The 14504-nt window shown below is 45.6% G+C and overlaps 1 protein-coding gene across 1 annotated transcript in view; it reads left to right on the top strand.

Moving 5' to 3' along the window:
* IGFN1 (immunoglobulin like and fibronectin type III domain containing 1) overlaps positions 1-14504 on the top strand; it is a 75650-nt gene that overhangs the window by 25057 nt on the left and 36089 nt on the right. Inside the window, exons 14-21 of the mRNA XM_084611588.1 lie at positions 1325-1621; positions 3773-4072; positions 5780-5953; positions 6887-7015; positions 7500-7802; positions 11325-11413; positions 12498-12693; positions 13406-13705. Coding sequence (XP_084467714.1) covers positions 1325-1621; positions 3773-4072; positions 5780-5953; positions 6887-7015; positions 7500-7802; positions 11325-11413; positions 12498-12693; positions 13406-13705 — 1788 coding nt within the window. The remainder of the gene's footprint in view (positions 1-1324; positions 1622-3772; positions 4073-5779; positions 5954-6886; positions 7016-7499; positions 7803-11324; positions 11414-12497; positions 12694-13405; positions 13706-14504) is intronic.

Genomic DNA, 14504 nt, shown 5'->3' with positions numbered 1-14504 from the left:
ATTAGCCTGCATGTGCTTAAATGTAATGCAGAATTTCTCAAATTGGGGTCCATGGACCCCTGGGGGTCCACAAGGGTACTCCAGGGGGTCCGCAAGTCATGTCCAGGGCTGCCAGCCCTGCTGATCAACTCCTCTCCCTCCCTCACAGTGCCTCCTTCATGCCATGGAACAGGTATTCAGCAGCGTGCAGGAGGCGATGGGAGGGAAGGGGAGGAGCAGGGATGGGGCAAGCTCGGGGGAGGGGATGGAAAGAGGCGGGGAAGAGAAGGGGTAGGGGTGGAGTGGGGGTGGGGTGAGGTGGGTCCTTGGGGGAAGGGATGGAGTGTGGGCAGAGCCTGGGACTGAGTGGAGGAGTAGGGGGGTCAATGAAAAATTTTAAATCAAAATGGGGGTCATCAGGTTGCTAAAGTCTGAGAACCGCTGATGTAATGCATTCATTATCTTACAAAGCAGTATTTTGGTTAGAAGGCTGGCCTTGTGGTTAAAGAAATGAAGTGGAATGTAAGAGATGTGGGTTTGATTCTTAGCTCTAAAGCCAATTTTTGTGAAGGAGATTGCGCATTTCCTAACTAATTGCAAATTTATAGTGGAGCCTTAATCTTGCAAGAACAAAGTTTATTGCATTTAATATCCCAGATTTTAGTTTGTAAAGAAATGAGGAGGTGGGTGAAAAAAGCAGAAAATATAAAGAAAAACAGGGAAATTAAAAGAAAAAAACAGCTGACAGACAGTGGCTAGGGGTAGATTTAGCCACTGCAAAGTGAACAATTTTATACCTAAAAGACTTCATAAGAATTAAAGAAAATGTCACTCTTAAACAAGCAAATACATCTCTATAATATATGCATCTCTAAGTGTGCTGTATCATTATCTCAAAGGTTTGACCAGCTGATTTAATCAAAAACTGTCTCTTAGTTCACATGCATGCTTACTGAATTCCAAATTAATTTATGCATGTTGGATGAAATTCACCTCAGTGCAGGGGCAAGAACAAAGTCTAGGCCTCACTTACATTATATTTTGAGGGCATAAGTGGGGCCTGGTGCTGTTGTTCTGTACAGGGTGAATTACCCTGCAGTGCATGTATGGATACAGAGCATATGGTAAGTATGCAACTAAAACCGAAGATCTAAATCCTGTGAGATCCTGAGCCCCACCTGCCATATGATAAATTCCAGTGATTTTTGTTGGGATTAGGCCCAATAGTACCAGGTTAAATAATGCTGAAAATATTTAGCAGCAGTTAATTCAGAGCAGCTCTGCCCTCAAAATAAGCTTTTTCTCTTTCAATTCTATTTATGAATGGCTGAGTTTTTATGTTTAGATCCTCCAAATGTTGACAAGGCTCTTCTGGAAAAGCTGATGAAGGAGCCTGTGATAGTCAAGGCAGGGCAGAATGCCATGGTTAAAATCCCATTCGAGGGCCGGAAGCCAGTCAGAGCAACGTGGTTAAGGGACGGGGATGAGCTCCTGAATGATGCCAGGATCCATATTGACAAGACAGACAGCTTCACATGGCTTTCCATCTCCAGCACCAACAGGAAGGACTGTGGGGATTACAAAGTGAAGCTGAAGAATGAGAGTGGAACCCTGGAGGCCAGCCTAAAGCTGGAGGTGATAGGTGAGAGTCTCATGATATCAGTCCACCACCTTGGGCACAGAGGGAAGTCCTTGTAAGTTGTTTTTGGTATCTCTCTTCCTGATTCTCCAGAGATAACTAGTTTAGAGTCATGACACACACAGAAGGAGCTCTTCATTGGTGCTTTTACAGAACACTGATTGTAAGAATATTTGAGTGCTGGCTGGGCTCACTCTTTTCCTTCTCATCCACAATAAACCAAAAGGAGACAAGGTGCTGAGCAACTCCCAGAAGTGTTGAATGCCTGCAGCTCCCATGGATTTTAATGAGACTTGAGCCACTTGGCACCTTCAGGAGCTGCTCAGTGACTTCCAGGCTCAAATGCAAAAGGATCCACATGGTTGTAAATCTACCAGACCTATCCTTGCTCCTTTATTGGCTCACCCCAGCCTGTATCCTGATTTACCTATGTGGGGTCTGAAACCTGAAAACCATGCATTGCAGATTTGCACTGGGTTAGCTTCAACTGGAATTCTCTGCAGCGGTGAAAAAGGGGCAGGATTTGTTCCCAACCGAGCAACAGGTTGATGAGACCAGAAGTGTGGTCTGCTGGGGAAGGACGATGCTACATCACTTGACTTAGCTTTGTCATTCCTAGTAATTAACAGAAGATTAAAGACTTCCAGATGGAGTAGCCAAATAAAGATAATCTCCCTCATTTTCTAAATTAAACAGTTTACTTATGCATCCATCTTTTTGCACTGAAACACAGCCCCTTGAGAGCTGCAGAAATTTAAATATAAAAGTCAAATGAAGAACAAACATTTCTCCAAGAAGAAAAGTACTAATTAAAGATGCAAACTAGCCCAAATGCACCTATTAAAGTCCAAATAATTACACAAGGGTAATAAATCACTAAGATAAATGATCAGTTTCTCTCATATTCCTTCCTCTGTCCTTCTCCTCTGGTTTTGTGATCCTGGTTTGTAGTGATCACTTGGCTCATTATAGAGTAAATTATTCTGCAAAAGCCATTTCCTTCTGAGCTGATGGAGCTCAATATCTGACTTGTACAACCTGCTCTATTGATCACAAAAGCAATTTAATGTTAAAGTTGTCAGGGGAATCTTGCCATTCTATTCACAATAATAATAGGCCCAAGTTAACTTCCCAGCTGTAATATGGTGCTATATGGCATATCTGTGTAAGATGGAGGTGCACAGAAAGTAGAATAGATTCCCAAACAAAGATGGAGAAACCCAAAATTCAGAATCGGGTTCGTTTAGATTTGGATCCCATTTAATCTATACCACCTACATTTAGGGTGGAGGAGAGGATTGTTGACTACCTGGTTCTGGGTTTCATCCATTTGTATTTGATTAAAAAATGGGACTCAACAAGGGGGTGTTTGGCTTTGGTTTGGAAGAGTCTCCGTTGGATTTTGTTTTTTTGCAAACCAAAAGTGGAAATAAATCGGCTCCCGGTCTCATCTTACCTGAGCACCCCAGGTTTGGGGTGAGGTTGGTAAATCGTTCCAGTTTGGAACCATCTGTACTCCTAAAGGAGATGGGAAGTCAATGAGAGTTTCACCCAGGTCTGACTTTGATGCAGTATTCATGGGAATGATCAACTATAGGAGGCGTGGCCAAACCACAGCTCATGAGCCACATGTGGCTCTTTAAAAGTTAACGTGTGCCTCGTGGTGCCCCCCATATCCTCCCTTTCTCGGCCTACCAGACTGAGTGCAGGGGGAGAGCTTGGGGTGGTGGGACTAGCGGCTTCTGCCCTGAGGAAAGGGGGGTCTCGGGGCTTTAGGCCTACGGGGATGCATTGAGGCAAAAGTCCTGTGCATGCCCCAGCAGGCGCCACTCTCCGGGGCAGGTTGTGTGTGTCTTGTGGCTCTAGAATTTCTGAAGATTATCATATGCAGCTTGGAGGGTCAGTAAGTTTGACCATCCTGGAACTATAAATTGGATGAGGCAAGTGTTTTCCTCTTGCCACACTCTCCTAGATCAGTAGATGAATGGATGTTTACTCAAGTAACCTTGCTGGTGTTAATTCTGCTGCTCTACCCTGTAAGTACTATACATACTGAGACTGAGTTGCCTAGTTTGAGTAGCGAAAGATAGTGACCCCTCTGATATCAAGAACAGATGTGGGACCTTTTACTCCCTGTTTTTCTCCTCCTTTCAGACAAGCCACAGAAACCCATCGGACCCATAGAGGTGGTGGATAGTTCCACAACTGGAATAACCATTCGATGGAAGCCCCCAAAGGATGATGGGGGCAGACCAGTGCAGAACTACATCATAGAGAGGCAGCAGGTGGGCAGAAAAACCTGGGTAACGTTGGGAGAAACCAGCAGGGACAACAGCACTTTCACCACCAACAAAGTGGGGCAAGACAAAAGCTATCGCTTCAGGGTGCGAGCAGTGAACGCTGAGGGAAAGAGCAAGGCACTGGAATCAGATGAGGTGATGGCTGCAACCAAAGGTAAGAGGAAGAGCTTTGTGTAAACACATCTTATAGCCATGTGAGACTTCTATTATGAAAGCCGAAATCAAGTGAAACTCACATTTTGGGTTTTGTTACAAATCTGTACTTTTGTCCAGTTTGAACAGAAGGTTTGCAAGCCTGGCTCAACTGTCAAGTGACTGTGAACATGATGTCATATGAATCTGGGGCCAATTTAAGGTTTCAGATGGAGACCATAAGTTTCTTGCAAATTTTGGTGATTCTGAGTGAGATCTGCTTTGAGGTTTTTGGGTACAATCCAACCTAAACCTTGAAGCGACATCCATAGTGGAAACCATGCATGGACTGAATCCAAAGAAAGGGTTCCCACATGTCACTGCAAAGAGAACCTGCTAAGCTTTTATCTTAATTTACTCCATAGGTAAATAAGTCTCCCAAAGGGACATTCATTGGTTGTGTCTTTATTCAGTAGTATCACTTAGAATCATATCAGGGTTGGAAGGGACCTCAGGAGGTCATCTAGTCCAACCCCCTGCTCGAAGCAGGACCAATCCCCAATTTTTGCCCCAGATCCCTAAATGGCTCCCTCAAGGATTGAACTCACAACCCTGGGTTTAGCAGGCCAATGCTCAAACCACTGAGCTACCCCTCCCCCGCCATTTCCTTAAGTACAGAACAGTCATTCTACTCTATAACGTCGCTGGTGGACCCAAATACTAGAGAGAGCTTTTAGCACAAACATGGAAGTACAAGTAGGGAAAACATTTAATTCATTTTGCCTGCCTTCCTCACATCCACCCGTGCTGCCCTCTCTCTGTCCTTCCTTTTTATTCACCCCTTTAATCACAGTTTGTGCCAAGATACTTTTAAAACAATTTTGTTGTATTAATGGCTGGTTGTTTTGCCGTCTGTCATGGGGTGGTCCCCTGAGAGTCTTTTCTAGCCATAGCAGCTGATCCCCATATCTCCCAACATTCTTAACCACCACTGTGGGCACAGCCTGCAATGTTATTTATACAGTGTACAGTCAGTAGTCAGCTTCCCCCACTTGCTTCTGGGGAAAAGACAGGGTATTAGTAGCACTCAGCCCTGCTTTTCTTCAGGCTCTCTACTCTTCTCCTTAGCACTTCCTTCCTGTCTGCTTATACAGGGCCAGCTGCTGGGGTTACTTCCACCCAATTAGCCCTTCAGTTGTATCTCTACTCAAGAAATTGGCACCGGCCTGTCTTTCAGTCAGGTCCCAATTAATGTACTGATGGGGATTGGAGTGACAGGGTGTTGAGTCAGCTCCTGACTCAGCACACACCTTGTTACGCCCTCCAGTAATGGGTGGAGCGGAGGGAAGTAGAAGCCAATCAAGACTCCTGTTTCCACCCTCAGGAACAATAATATCACAGTGGCCTTCCCTGCCCGTAAGATTGGGCACATGCCTCCCTTTGGAGACTGTCAATGTCATTCTAAGCACTGGCAAGAGGGGCTCATTCATGAAAGACACATAATATCTTGACCCTTAGGAGTCTGGACATGCTCCCCCTCCAGGCTCCCAGCATGTAGCTGTCCTGGAGAGTAGAAGACTGAGTCATAGATCTCCCTTCTACCTTCAAAAGGTGTCTCATCTGAACACACATTTGGGGAGTCCTGGAAGAAACAACCCTTGAGAACCCATTATTGTCATGTGATGGAAAAGAAATACCTGCTAATAACAAAGGGCTAATCTTTTCCTAGCTTTCCCTGGGCCCCCTGCTCCTCCTCAGATTGTCAGTGCCAACAAAGAGTCCATAACACTCTCCTGGGCAGCACCTCCCAAAACAGGCAATTCCAGAATCCTGGGGTATATCGTTGAGAAATGCAAGAAAGGCAGCAACATCTGGACACCTATCTCTGACCTGCCAATAACAGGTAAGCAGCTGAAAGCTTGGAACAGGCTGAAAGACTCTAAAAAGGCAAGAAGACTAGATGGCTCAAGGCTTAATGAGATGCTGACTCTTTCGTTTCTAGGTCACTGCTTCAAATATGATTTAGATTGGTAGTGACCAAAAGTTTTTACTGTCTGATGGATGTTGGGTGACTTCTGTGTGGTGACACAAATCAGTGATCTCAGTCCAGGTCTGAGTTGATAGTACAAAAATCACAGTTGGCACCATTGTTGGGTATCTCAGCAGAATGCCCAAATATTGAATAAACCACTGAGGTGGGACTCTCTTCTTACCTCCAGAGGTGGTTCCTTTCCAGGCTGTGAATAAAAATCTGCTGCAGAAGAATGGAGAAATTTGCATTGTTGCTGCCTGGCTATGCCATTCTGTGCATAAACTGAGGGCCAGCAATCTGGCACCTTGCACTTCAGTTGTGGAAGTGCTTTCTTAGCTTATGGAGTTGGGACCTGGGCAAACGGGGGGACATTCCAGGGACAAGGAAGGAAAGGAGATGGAACTGATATCTCTGAAGGCTTCAAAATCATGTTCACCTATAGATGGCAATGATGTTTTCAGATCCACACAAGTTCTTAATATCTCCTGTATTAGAAGGGCTGCCATTGCAAGGAAAGCATTATTTACTCTTTCGCTTACTTCCTCAGTATCTCAAATGGCATTTAATTTGAAAGGGAGGAGGGAGTACAATGGGAGAGACTTGTGCTAATGGTGGGGAAGGACAGGAGAAAAAGGGACAGCATTTCGGTACTCCATATGTGTTCCTCTAGGCAGGAGAGTGGTATACTGTGCAATTCCATGTGGTATAATTAATGTACAGAACTATTGTCCCAATATATCCTACTGAGGGGACTGCAGATATGAGCCTGAGCTCACTGAGGAACCTTATCTTTTCCTTCCACAGACAGGAAGTGGATGGTGACAGATCTGAAGGAGGGACTGCAGTATGAATTCCGCGTGGCTGCTATCAATGCCGCAGGGACAGGCGAGGCCAGTGCGCCGTCCGATCCTGTCTTTGCTCGAGATCTCATGAGTAAGTGGGTTGTCCACTTGTCCCATTGGGTGTGGGATGCAGAGAGAGGGATGAATCTGGGGAAGTATGTGAATCCAGGAAGCAAAGTGTATTAAGTATTTTAAAATGTCTGTGTGGGAGAATAAAATACTTGAATAATATTAAAAAATCAGGAATTCACTGCAGGGAGTGGGGTGGTATTCTCAATATGCTGGGGAGGGTGATGTGGTGCTGGCCCCACAACGTGCTGCAGGGGTTGTGGGTGAGTTTCCCCTGTGCTGCATGGAACATAGAGTGGGCTTCCCAGCATGTTGCAGAGGGGCTGGGAGCAGGATTCCCAGTACAATTCAGAGGGATGGGGACAAACTCCCAGTATGCTACAGGGAGCCTGACTGAATGGATACCCAGTGCAAGCGTGTTGGGGATGGATTATCCAGTGCACTGAATGAGGGGTGGGGGCAGGAATCCTAGGACAATGAAGTCTAAATAAACTTTCCCTTCGCAGAGCCTCCTGGTAGAGTGAGGGACCTTAAGGTGACCAATACTGACTACACCAGCATCACTCTGGCATGGATGAAACCCGATTCAATGGAAGGGGGGCCTGCCAAGGGCTACAAGGTGGAGAAGAAATCCTCTGACAGCCTCAAGTGGACCCATTGTAACACTGTCCCCATAGGGTTGACAACCTGTACAGTTAAAGGTCTGCAAGCCAGAGAGATGTACTTCCTCCGCGTGAGGGCCGTCAATGAGGGAGGCCTAGGGGAAGCCATAGCACTGGACACTTGCATCCAAGCCATGCCTCCCATTGGTGAGTCAAATGTGCTGCCCCTGAAAAGATATCATAGTCATACAGGTACAAATCATGGGCTCTTCATCCAAAGGTAGCTTTCACTTTGTTGGAGATTCAAATTGAACCTTGAGCTGGAACAACTCAATCTGTGGATTGTGGGGCACAGGAGCCTGTTATAGATGATTATCTCAGGCTGTAGATGGAGGACACAGATAATTTAGCTCCTATATTCCTTATTGAATCAGGAAAATTGAGGGTTCAGTTTGAGATGACCACAGCTCACATTGGAGGCTCACTGTGATTCCAGCATCTCAAATGTTCTCTCTTTTCAGATACGTAGGATATGTCTACAGGAGAAATTCTACAGCAGCACAGATGCAGAACTACTGCTGCACCACCGTAGTGTAGACCAGTGGTTCTCAAACTAGGGCCCCGCTTGTTCAGGAAAAGCCCCTTGCGGGCCGTGCCGGTTTTTTTACCTGCTGCTTCCGCAGGTTCGGCTGATCGCGGCTCCCACTGGCCGCAGTTCGCCGCTGCAGGCCAATGGGGGCTGCAGGAAGGGCGGCTAGCACATCCCTTGGCCCGCGCCGCTTCCCGCAGCCCCCATTGGCCTGGAGTGGCGAACCGCAGCCACTGCGAGCCGTGATCGGCCGAACCTGCGGACGCAGCAGGTAAACAAACCGGCCCAGCCCACCAGGGACTTTCCCTGAACAAGCGGGGCCCTAGTTTGAGAACCACTGGTGGAGACTACAGTGAGGGAAGGGGTTCTTCCATTGCTGTAGTAAACCAATCTCTCCGAGAGGTGGACAAAAGAATTGTCCCATTGACCTAGCAGTGTCTACACCGGAGCTTAGGTTGGCTTAATTACATTGCACAGGGCGTGACATTTTTCACCTTGTGTTCAGCATTGGTCAAACGTATTACGGAGGTTTTTCACCTTTATCTGAGGCATCAACCATTGGCCACTGCCAAAGCAGGGATATCAAATCAGATGGACCAGTGACTTGATCTCATATGCCAGATCCCATGTTCATTCCAGTTTTTAGCCTGATGCTGGGAAACTTTCAATAAAAGGGTCACATTTTTTGTAACATCCTTGCCAGTCAGCCAGATATAGGTTGCACTTTCAGTTGTCTGTTATTAAGAGGCTGGATCTGCCATACACTCAGAGCCTTTAAAAGAAAAAAACCCAAACAAATGGAGAAGTTTTTATATATTTTTTAATGAGGGAGCGTGATCCGATCCAGGACACTGAGCTGGGAGCCAGAAGACATGGGCTCTTTTTCCATCTGTGCCATTGACCTGCTGTAAATCATTTCAGTTCTTTGTGTCTCTCTTTCCCCTCCCATCCTTTGTCTGACTTGTCTCTACAGCAAGCTCTTAGGGGCAGGGTCTATGTGTTTGTGCAGCACCTAGCACAATGAAGCCTCGGTCTCAGTTGTACCCGTACAGTATAAAATAATGGCCCAGATAAAAAGGGAGGTGAGGGGTTTCACTCTTGACATAATGGACTAAAGCTCTTCAGAATGATTCTGTGACTCAGCCTAATATCCTAATGCATTGTTGTTGGTTAGGGTGTGGCCCCTGTGCCACACACTAGGAGATAGGGGAAAAGTGGGTCTATACTTGAGTAGCTATTTCTCTCCCTCCTGCTGCAGAGACAGCAATGGGGTTTCACGCTCAGGAGGGTAGCAAACAATATAAACAGTGAATTTCACTCTTTTTCTGTTCATAAATTATCGGCAAACTGGCTTTGATTTTGTATGAACTTGTTTGCTGTTTGAAATTATTCAACAATGGTTTCTGTGAACATGCTTCAGCCCACGGGTCACTCAGAACTTGGTTGCTGTGGCTGTCGCTTTGACTATTCACTGTTTCTAATGCACTATTTGCACTGTGTTCTAGGATATCCAGGTTGCATGATATCGTTTTAGCTGACTGGATGACTCCCAAGCCCACAAAGAGCTGTCCAGATGAATACTCCTGAAGTCAATGCTCTTGTGAACAGACATAGGAACGAGTGTTCACACCACTTTCCTTTTCCACAAGCATTACTGTGAAGAAAAGTTCATTTGCATGATTGTGAAAAGCGAGTCAGAGGGGTCACAGATGCCGTTGAGGAGATTTCATGGTTTCTATTCAAACATTTGTGAATACCTTTTTTTGCAGTATTTCCCTCTTAGAATATCATAGAATATCAGGATTCGAAGGGACCTCAGGAGGTTATCTAGTCCAACCCCCTACTCAAAGCAGGACTAATCCCCAACTAAATCATCCCAGCCAGGGTTTTGTCAAGCCTGACCTTAAAAACTTCTAAGGAAGGAGATTCCACCACCTCCCTAGGTAACACATTCCAGTGTTTCACCACCCTCCTAGTGAAAATTTTTTTCCTAATATCCAACCTAAACCACCCCCACTGCAACTTGAGACCATTACTCCTCGTTCTGTCATCAGCTACCACTGAGAACAGTCTAGATCCATCCTCTTTGGAACCCCCTTTCAGGTAGTTGAAAGCTAGGCTATCAAATCCCCCCTCACTCTTCTCTTTCGCAGACTAAACAATCCCCGTTCCCTCAGCCTCTCCTAATAAGTCATGTGTTCCAGTCCCCTAATCATTTTTGTTGCCCTCTGCTGGACATTTTCCAATTTTTCCACATCCTTCTTGTAGTGTGGGGCCCAAAACTGGACACAGTACTCCAGATGAGGCCTCACCAATGTCGAATAGAGGGGAACGATCACGTCTCTCAATCTGCTGGCAATGCCCCTACTTATACAGCCCAAAATGCCATTGGTCTTCTTGGCAACAAGGGCACACTGTTGACTCATATCCAGCTTCTCGTCCACTGTAACCCCTAGGTCCTCTTCTGCAGAACTGCTGCCGAGCCATTCGGTCCCTACTCTGTAGCAGTGTATGAGATTCTTCCGTCCTAAGTGCAGGACTCTGCACTTGTCCTTGTTGAACCTCATCAGATTTCTTTTGGCCCAATCCTCCAATTTGTTTAGGGCCCTCTGTATCCTATCCCTACCCTCCAGCGTATCTACCTCTTCTCCCAGTTTAGTGTTGTCTGCAAACTTGCTGAGGGTGCAATCCACACCATCCTCCAGATCATTCATGAAGATATTGAACAAAACTGGCCCGAGGACCGACGCTTGGGGCACTTCACTTGATCCCGGCTGCCAACTGGACATGGAGCCATTGATCGTTACCTGTTGAGCCCAACAATCTAGCCAACTTTCTACCCACCTTACAGTGCATTCATCCAGCCCATACTTCTTTAACTTGCTGACAATATCCTAATCTTAAGTCATCAACACTCTGTAAATACAGAAAGATGATGCTCAGCGAGTGCTCTGGCACTTCTCACTCAGTGAAAAAGCTCCATTGACTTAATACTGCCAGAGATATGTCAGGCAGCCGGCTGGAGGAGAGAACTTTAGCACACTGGACATGCTATTTTGAGTGTATGAGAGTTAAAATCTGTCAGCGACCTTGTAACAAGATGCAGCTTTTAATTGTGTTCACTGTTTTTTGCATTCCAGTTAGTCCCAAGTTCCTAAGAGATGACACTATGAAAAACTTTATGATTATAAAAGCGGGAAGTTGCATCCGAGTGCACACACCCTTTGAAGTAAGCATTGAAGCATGTTTGTAAGGAGTCCTCCATATGATTCCATGTCGTAAAAATAACTACAATAACTGAGGTTCTGTTCTTCATTCTGCTGCAGAATTTTCACATGACCTTGGCCAAGTCATCTAATTGGTTTGCACCTCGTATACATTTCCCATGTGTACAATCAGGATAGTAATGGTTCCCTTCATGGGGGAGGGGAGTTGTGAAGTTCAGATAATTCATTAAGGTGTGTAAAGTAAAGCACTTTAAACTCTTGATGATGGAAGGCACCAAAGAAGTGTAAAATATTAGCACCAACTTCTCAGATTTTGATGTGTCAACTAATCACTCCCCACATCCATCCCTTGCTTTCCTTGTGAGGACTGAAGGTAGGAGAATTGACAATGTCCTGCTGAGCATGTTCATCAAACTAAACAGCAAGAGCAGTGGTGCACCTTGATTGTATCATGTGAGAGGCACAGGTCTGATTCAAAGATCTAGCTTCTTACTCTTGCAGGTTGGCAAAGGCTGGGAGCATTATGGGTGAGATCTGGTGTTTGGTCCCGACTGAAGAGAAGGGGAGAAAACCTTCTGGCTGATCTCAAGGTGGCACTGATAAGCAATACAGGGAGCCACGTCCAGCTCCCCTAGGCTGAAAGAAAGTCACTGCAATGTGACATCAGGAGGGAGGGGGACCAGAAGGAAAAATGGAACAATCATCCAGACAGAAGTCTTCTTCCCTCCAAAAAGCAGCAGATGCTTTTAATAGGGCTACTCTTGCCTATCTGTCAACTACAACTTCTGAGCTAATAAATATTTTCTGACTTAGTTATACTGAAACAGCTTAGGGCAACACATCCTTTGTTGGCCATGGTTCTGGGGCAAAGAAACAAGTTAGAGCTAAAAGAAAAGGAGTACTTGTGGCACCTTAGAGACTAACCAATTTATTTGAGCATGAGCTTTCGTGAGCTGTTACAGCTCACTTCATCAGATGTTAGAGCTAAGGAAACACTTGAGGACAAAGCAAGGAAGCTATAGGTACACAGGATATAAATACAAAAGAAAAGCAGATTGACTTATAACTGGTGTTTATCTTTAATAGGCATCCCCAACTCCAGAGGTGATTTGGCTAAAGGATGGGCTTCCTCTACCCAGCAGGGCCATAGTGAGCACCAGAGATGGCCTCAGCCAACTCTTGATTCCATCAGCTGAGTTTTCTGACAGTGGGCTCTACACCATCATACTCCAAAACGAGTGGGGAAAAAAAGAATCCTTCAGCTTCCAAGTCCAAGTCGCAGGTAACATGCATAGCAGGTTTGGTGGAGAATAAAATCCTAAGGGAGAGGTTCCAGCCCATGACTGAGTAGAGGACTGTGAGTTTTGATGGGGTTAAGCACTGTGGACAAGGAAAGGGCGAGATAATACGGTCTTTCATGAGATGACAGTCCAAAAACCAGGTGGTTTAGTCTAGGGCAGGGCTACAGAATACTGGCATCCATTGATTAAATTACAATCCAAGACCCAGCCAGGTACCACCAACAGAGACACAGCCATATTCTGTGAGAGGACTAGGATAGTACAAGCTATCAGAGGGCCAACTTATACAGTCCATAATACAGCCAGGTGTCTCAGTCCGTGACAGGGCTCTGTGAATATCAGTTAGCAAATAGAACAAAGTACCTGTGTCCAACCATAAGAACTCTATAGCCTTGTCAACTCCTTCACTTCCAGTTTATAAAAACACAGCTGTATCAGCTATCTAATAGAAGGGAAAGAGAGGTGTCTCTAATACCAGTCCAGTAATGCTGAATTTCCCTAATCCAGATGGGAGGACCTGTATATCTGGAGCAAAGGGATCAGAGTTCATTTCCCACTAATGACCATCAAGTTTAGCTGGCCACAATGCTCAAAATATCTGATCTCCATGAAGTTTATGGGGTTGCAGAGTTGTTATAACATAAACTTACCACTTTCTCTATTCCCTCCATACTATTTGTCTTCACTTTGCAGCTATCCCACAGTCCCCTGGCCCTATTCTTCTGCAAGAGAAAGTCCTTAATACAGTGACAGTGATCTGGGAGCCCTCGCCGACAGAGAAGTGGGAAAGTAACCTGTACTATGTGGTCATGAAACGTGACTCCAACAAAGGCTCATGGCAAGTGGTGGCTGACCTGATCTACAACAACAAGTTTACCATCACCAAACTTATCCCTGGCCGCGGGTATTATTTTAGGGTTGTGGCCAAAAATTATATGGGAACCAGTGATCCATCTGAAACTGTGCAGCCCTGGATCATGCAAAAGGAAAAGGGTAAAAAGGCTTTTTAAAAAATATCTATCAGTGCACCTGTGTTGTTGGGTCTCAGTCAAACTATCCCATTTATAAATCTTGGTCAGTGTGTCCCAGTCCCCATATGTATGCTGTCTGCCCAGATGAGAGCCCATTGACATATCCCCAAGAAATACTGTTGGGCAAGGAAAGATGTCCCCTGCTGGACATGAATGTTTACAGATCAGTGGGAACAGTGAAGCTGGGCTTCTCCATTCCCACCAATATACCGGCTCATATTACTTATATGGGTAAGAGCTTCCAAGAGAATTAATTCCTAGCAAACTCTGAAATTAGGTGAGTTCTACAGAAGCCAAGGGCTATGACCTGAATGGTGAGGACTTGGTAATTTTAAGAAGGAGCCACAGAATCCAATCTGCAGGAGTTGAGGTCCCAACCCCATTTGGGAAGGACCAGGTGACCTGCAGGAGCTAGACTGGTACAGTGTAATCCTCATGACCTGTAGAAGGAGCCATGGCCTTGTCCATATGCCAAAGACCTAGTGATCCCCTCCAGATTCCTGACTGGGACTTCGGAAAACTTAAGAGGAAACTACCTGTAGAGAATACAGCTCAGACTTTATACTGTGCCTATTGCATTCTAGACGAGGACTTTTGGGTACTGCATGCAGCACAGACTGGATCAACAAAGCTTTTAGTTCTGTCCCCTTTTATTGAGTCTCAATGCTTGGATTAAAGGAACTCCCAGTAACAGTAACTGGGGTCATAATTCGCAGAGAGAGCCAGGGCCTTACACATATGGCCACTGCATGGCAACTCAC

The sequence above is a fragment of the Lepidochelys olivacea genome, assembly GCF_965140295.1.
Source record: "Lepidochelys olivacea isolate rLepOli2 genome assembly, chromosome: 21".
Taxonomy (NCBI): Eukaryota; Metazoa; Chordata; order Testudines; family Cheloniidae; genus Lepidochelys; species Lepidochelys olivacea.
The sequence above is the reverse complement of the archived record's forward strand: the minus strand, read 5'-3'. Positions and strand labels throughout refer to the sequence as shown.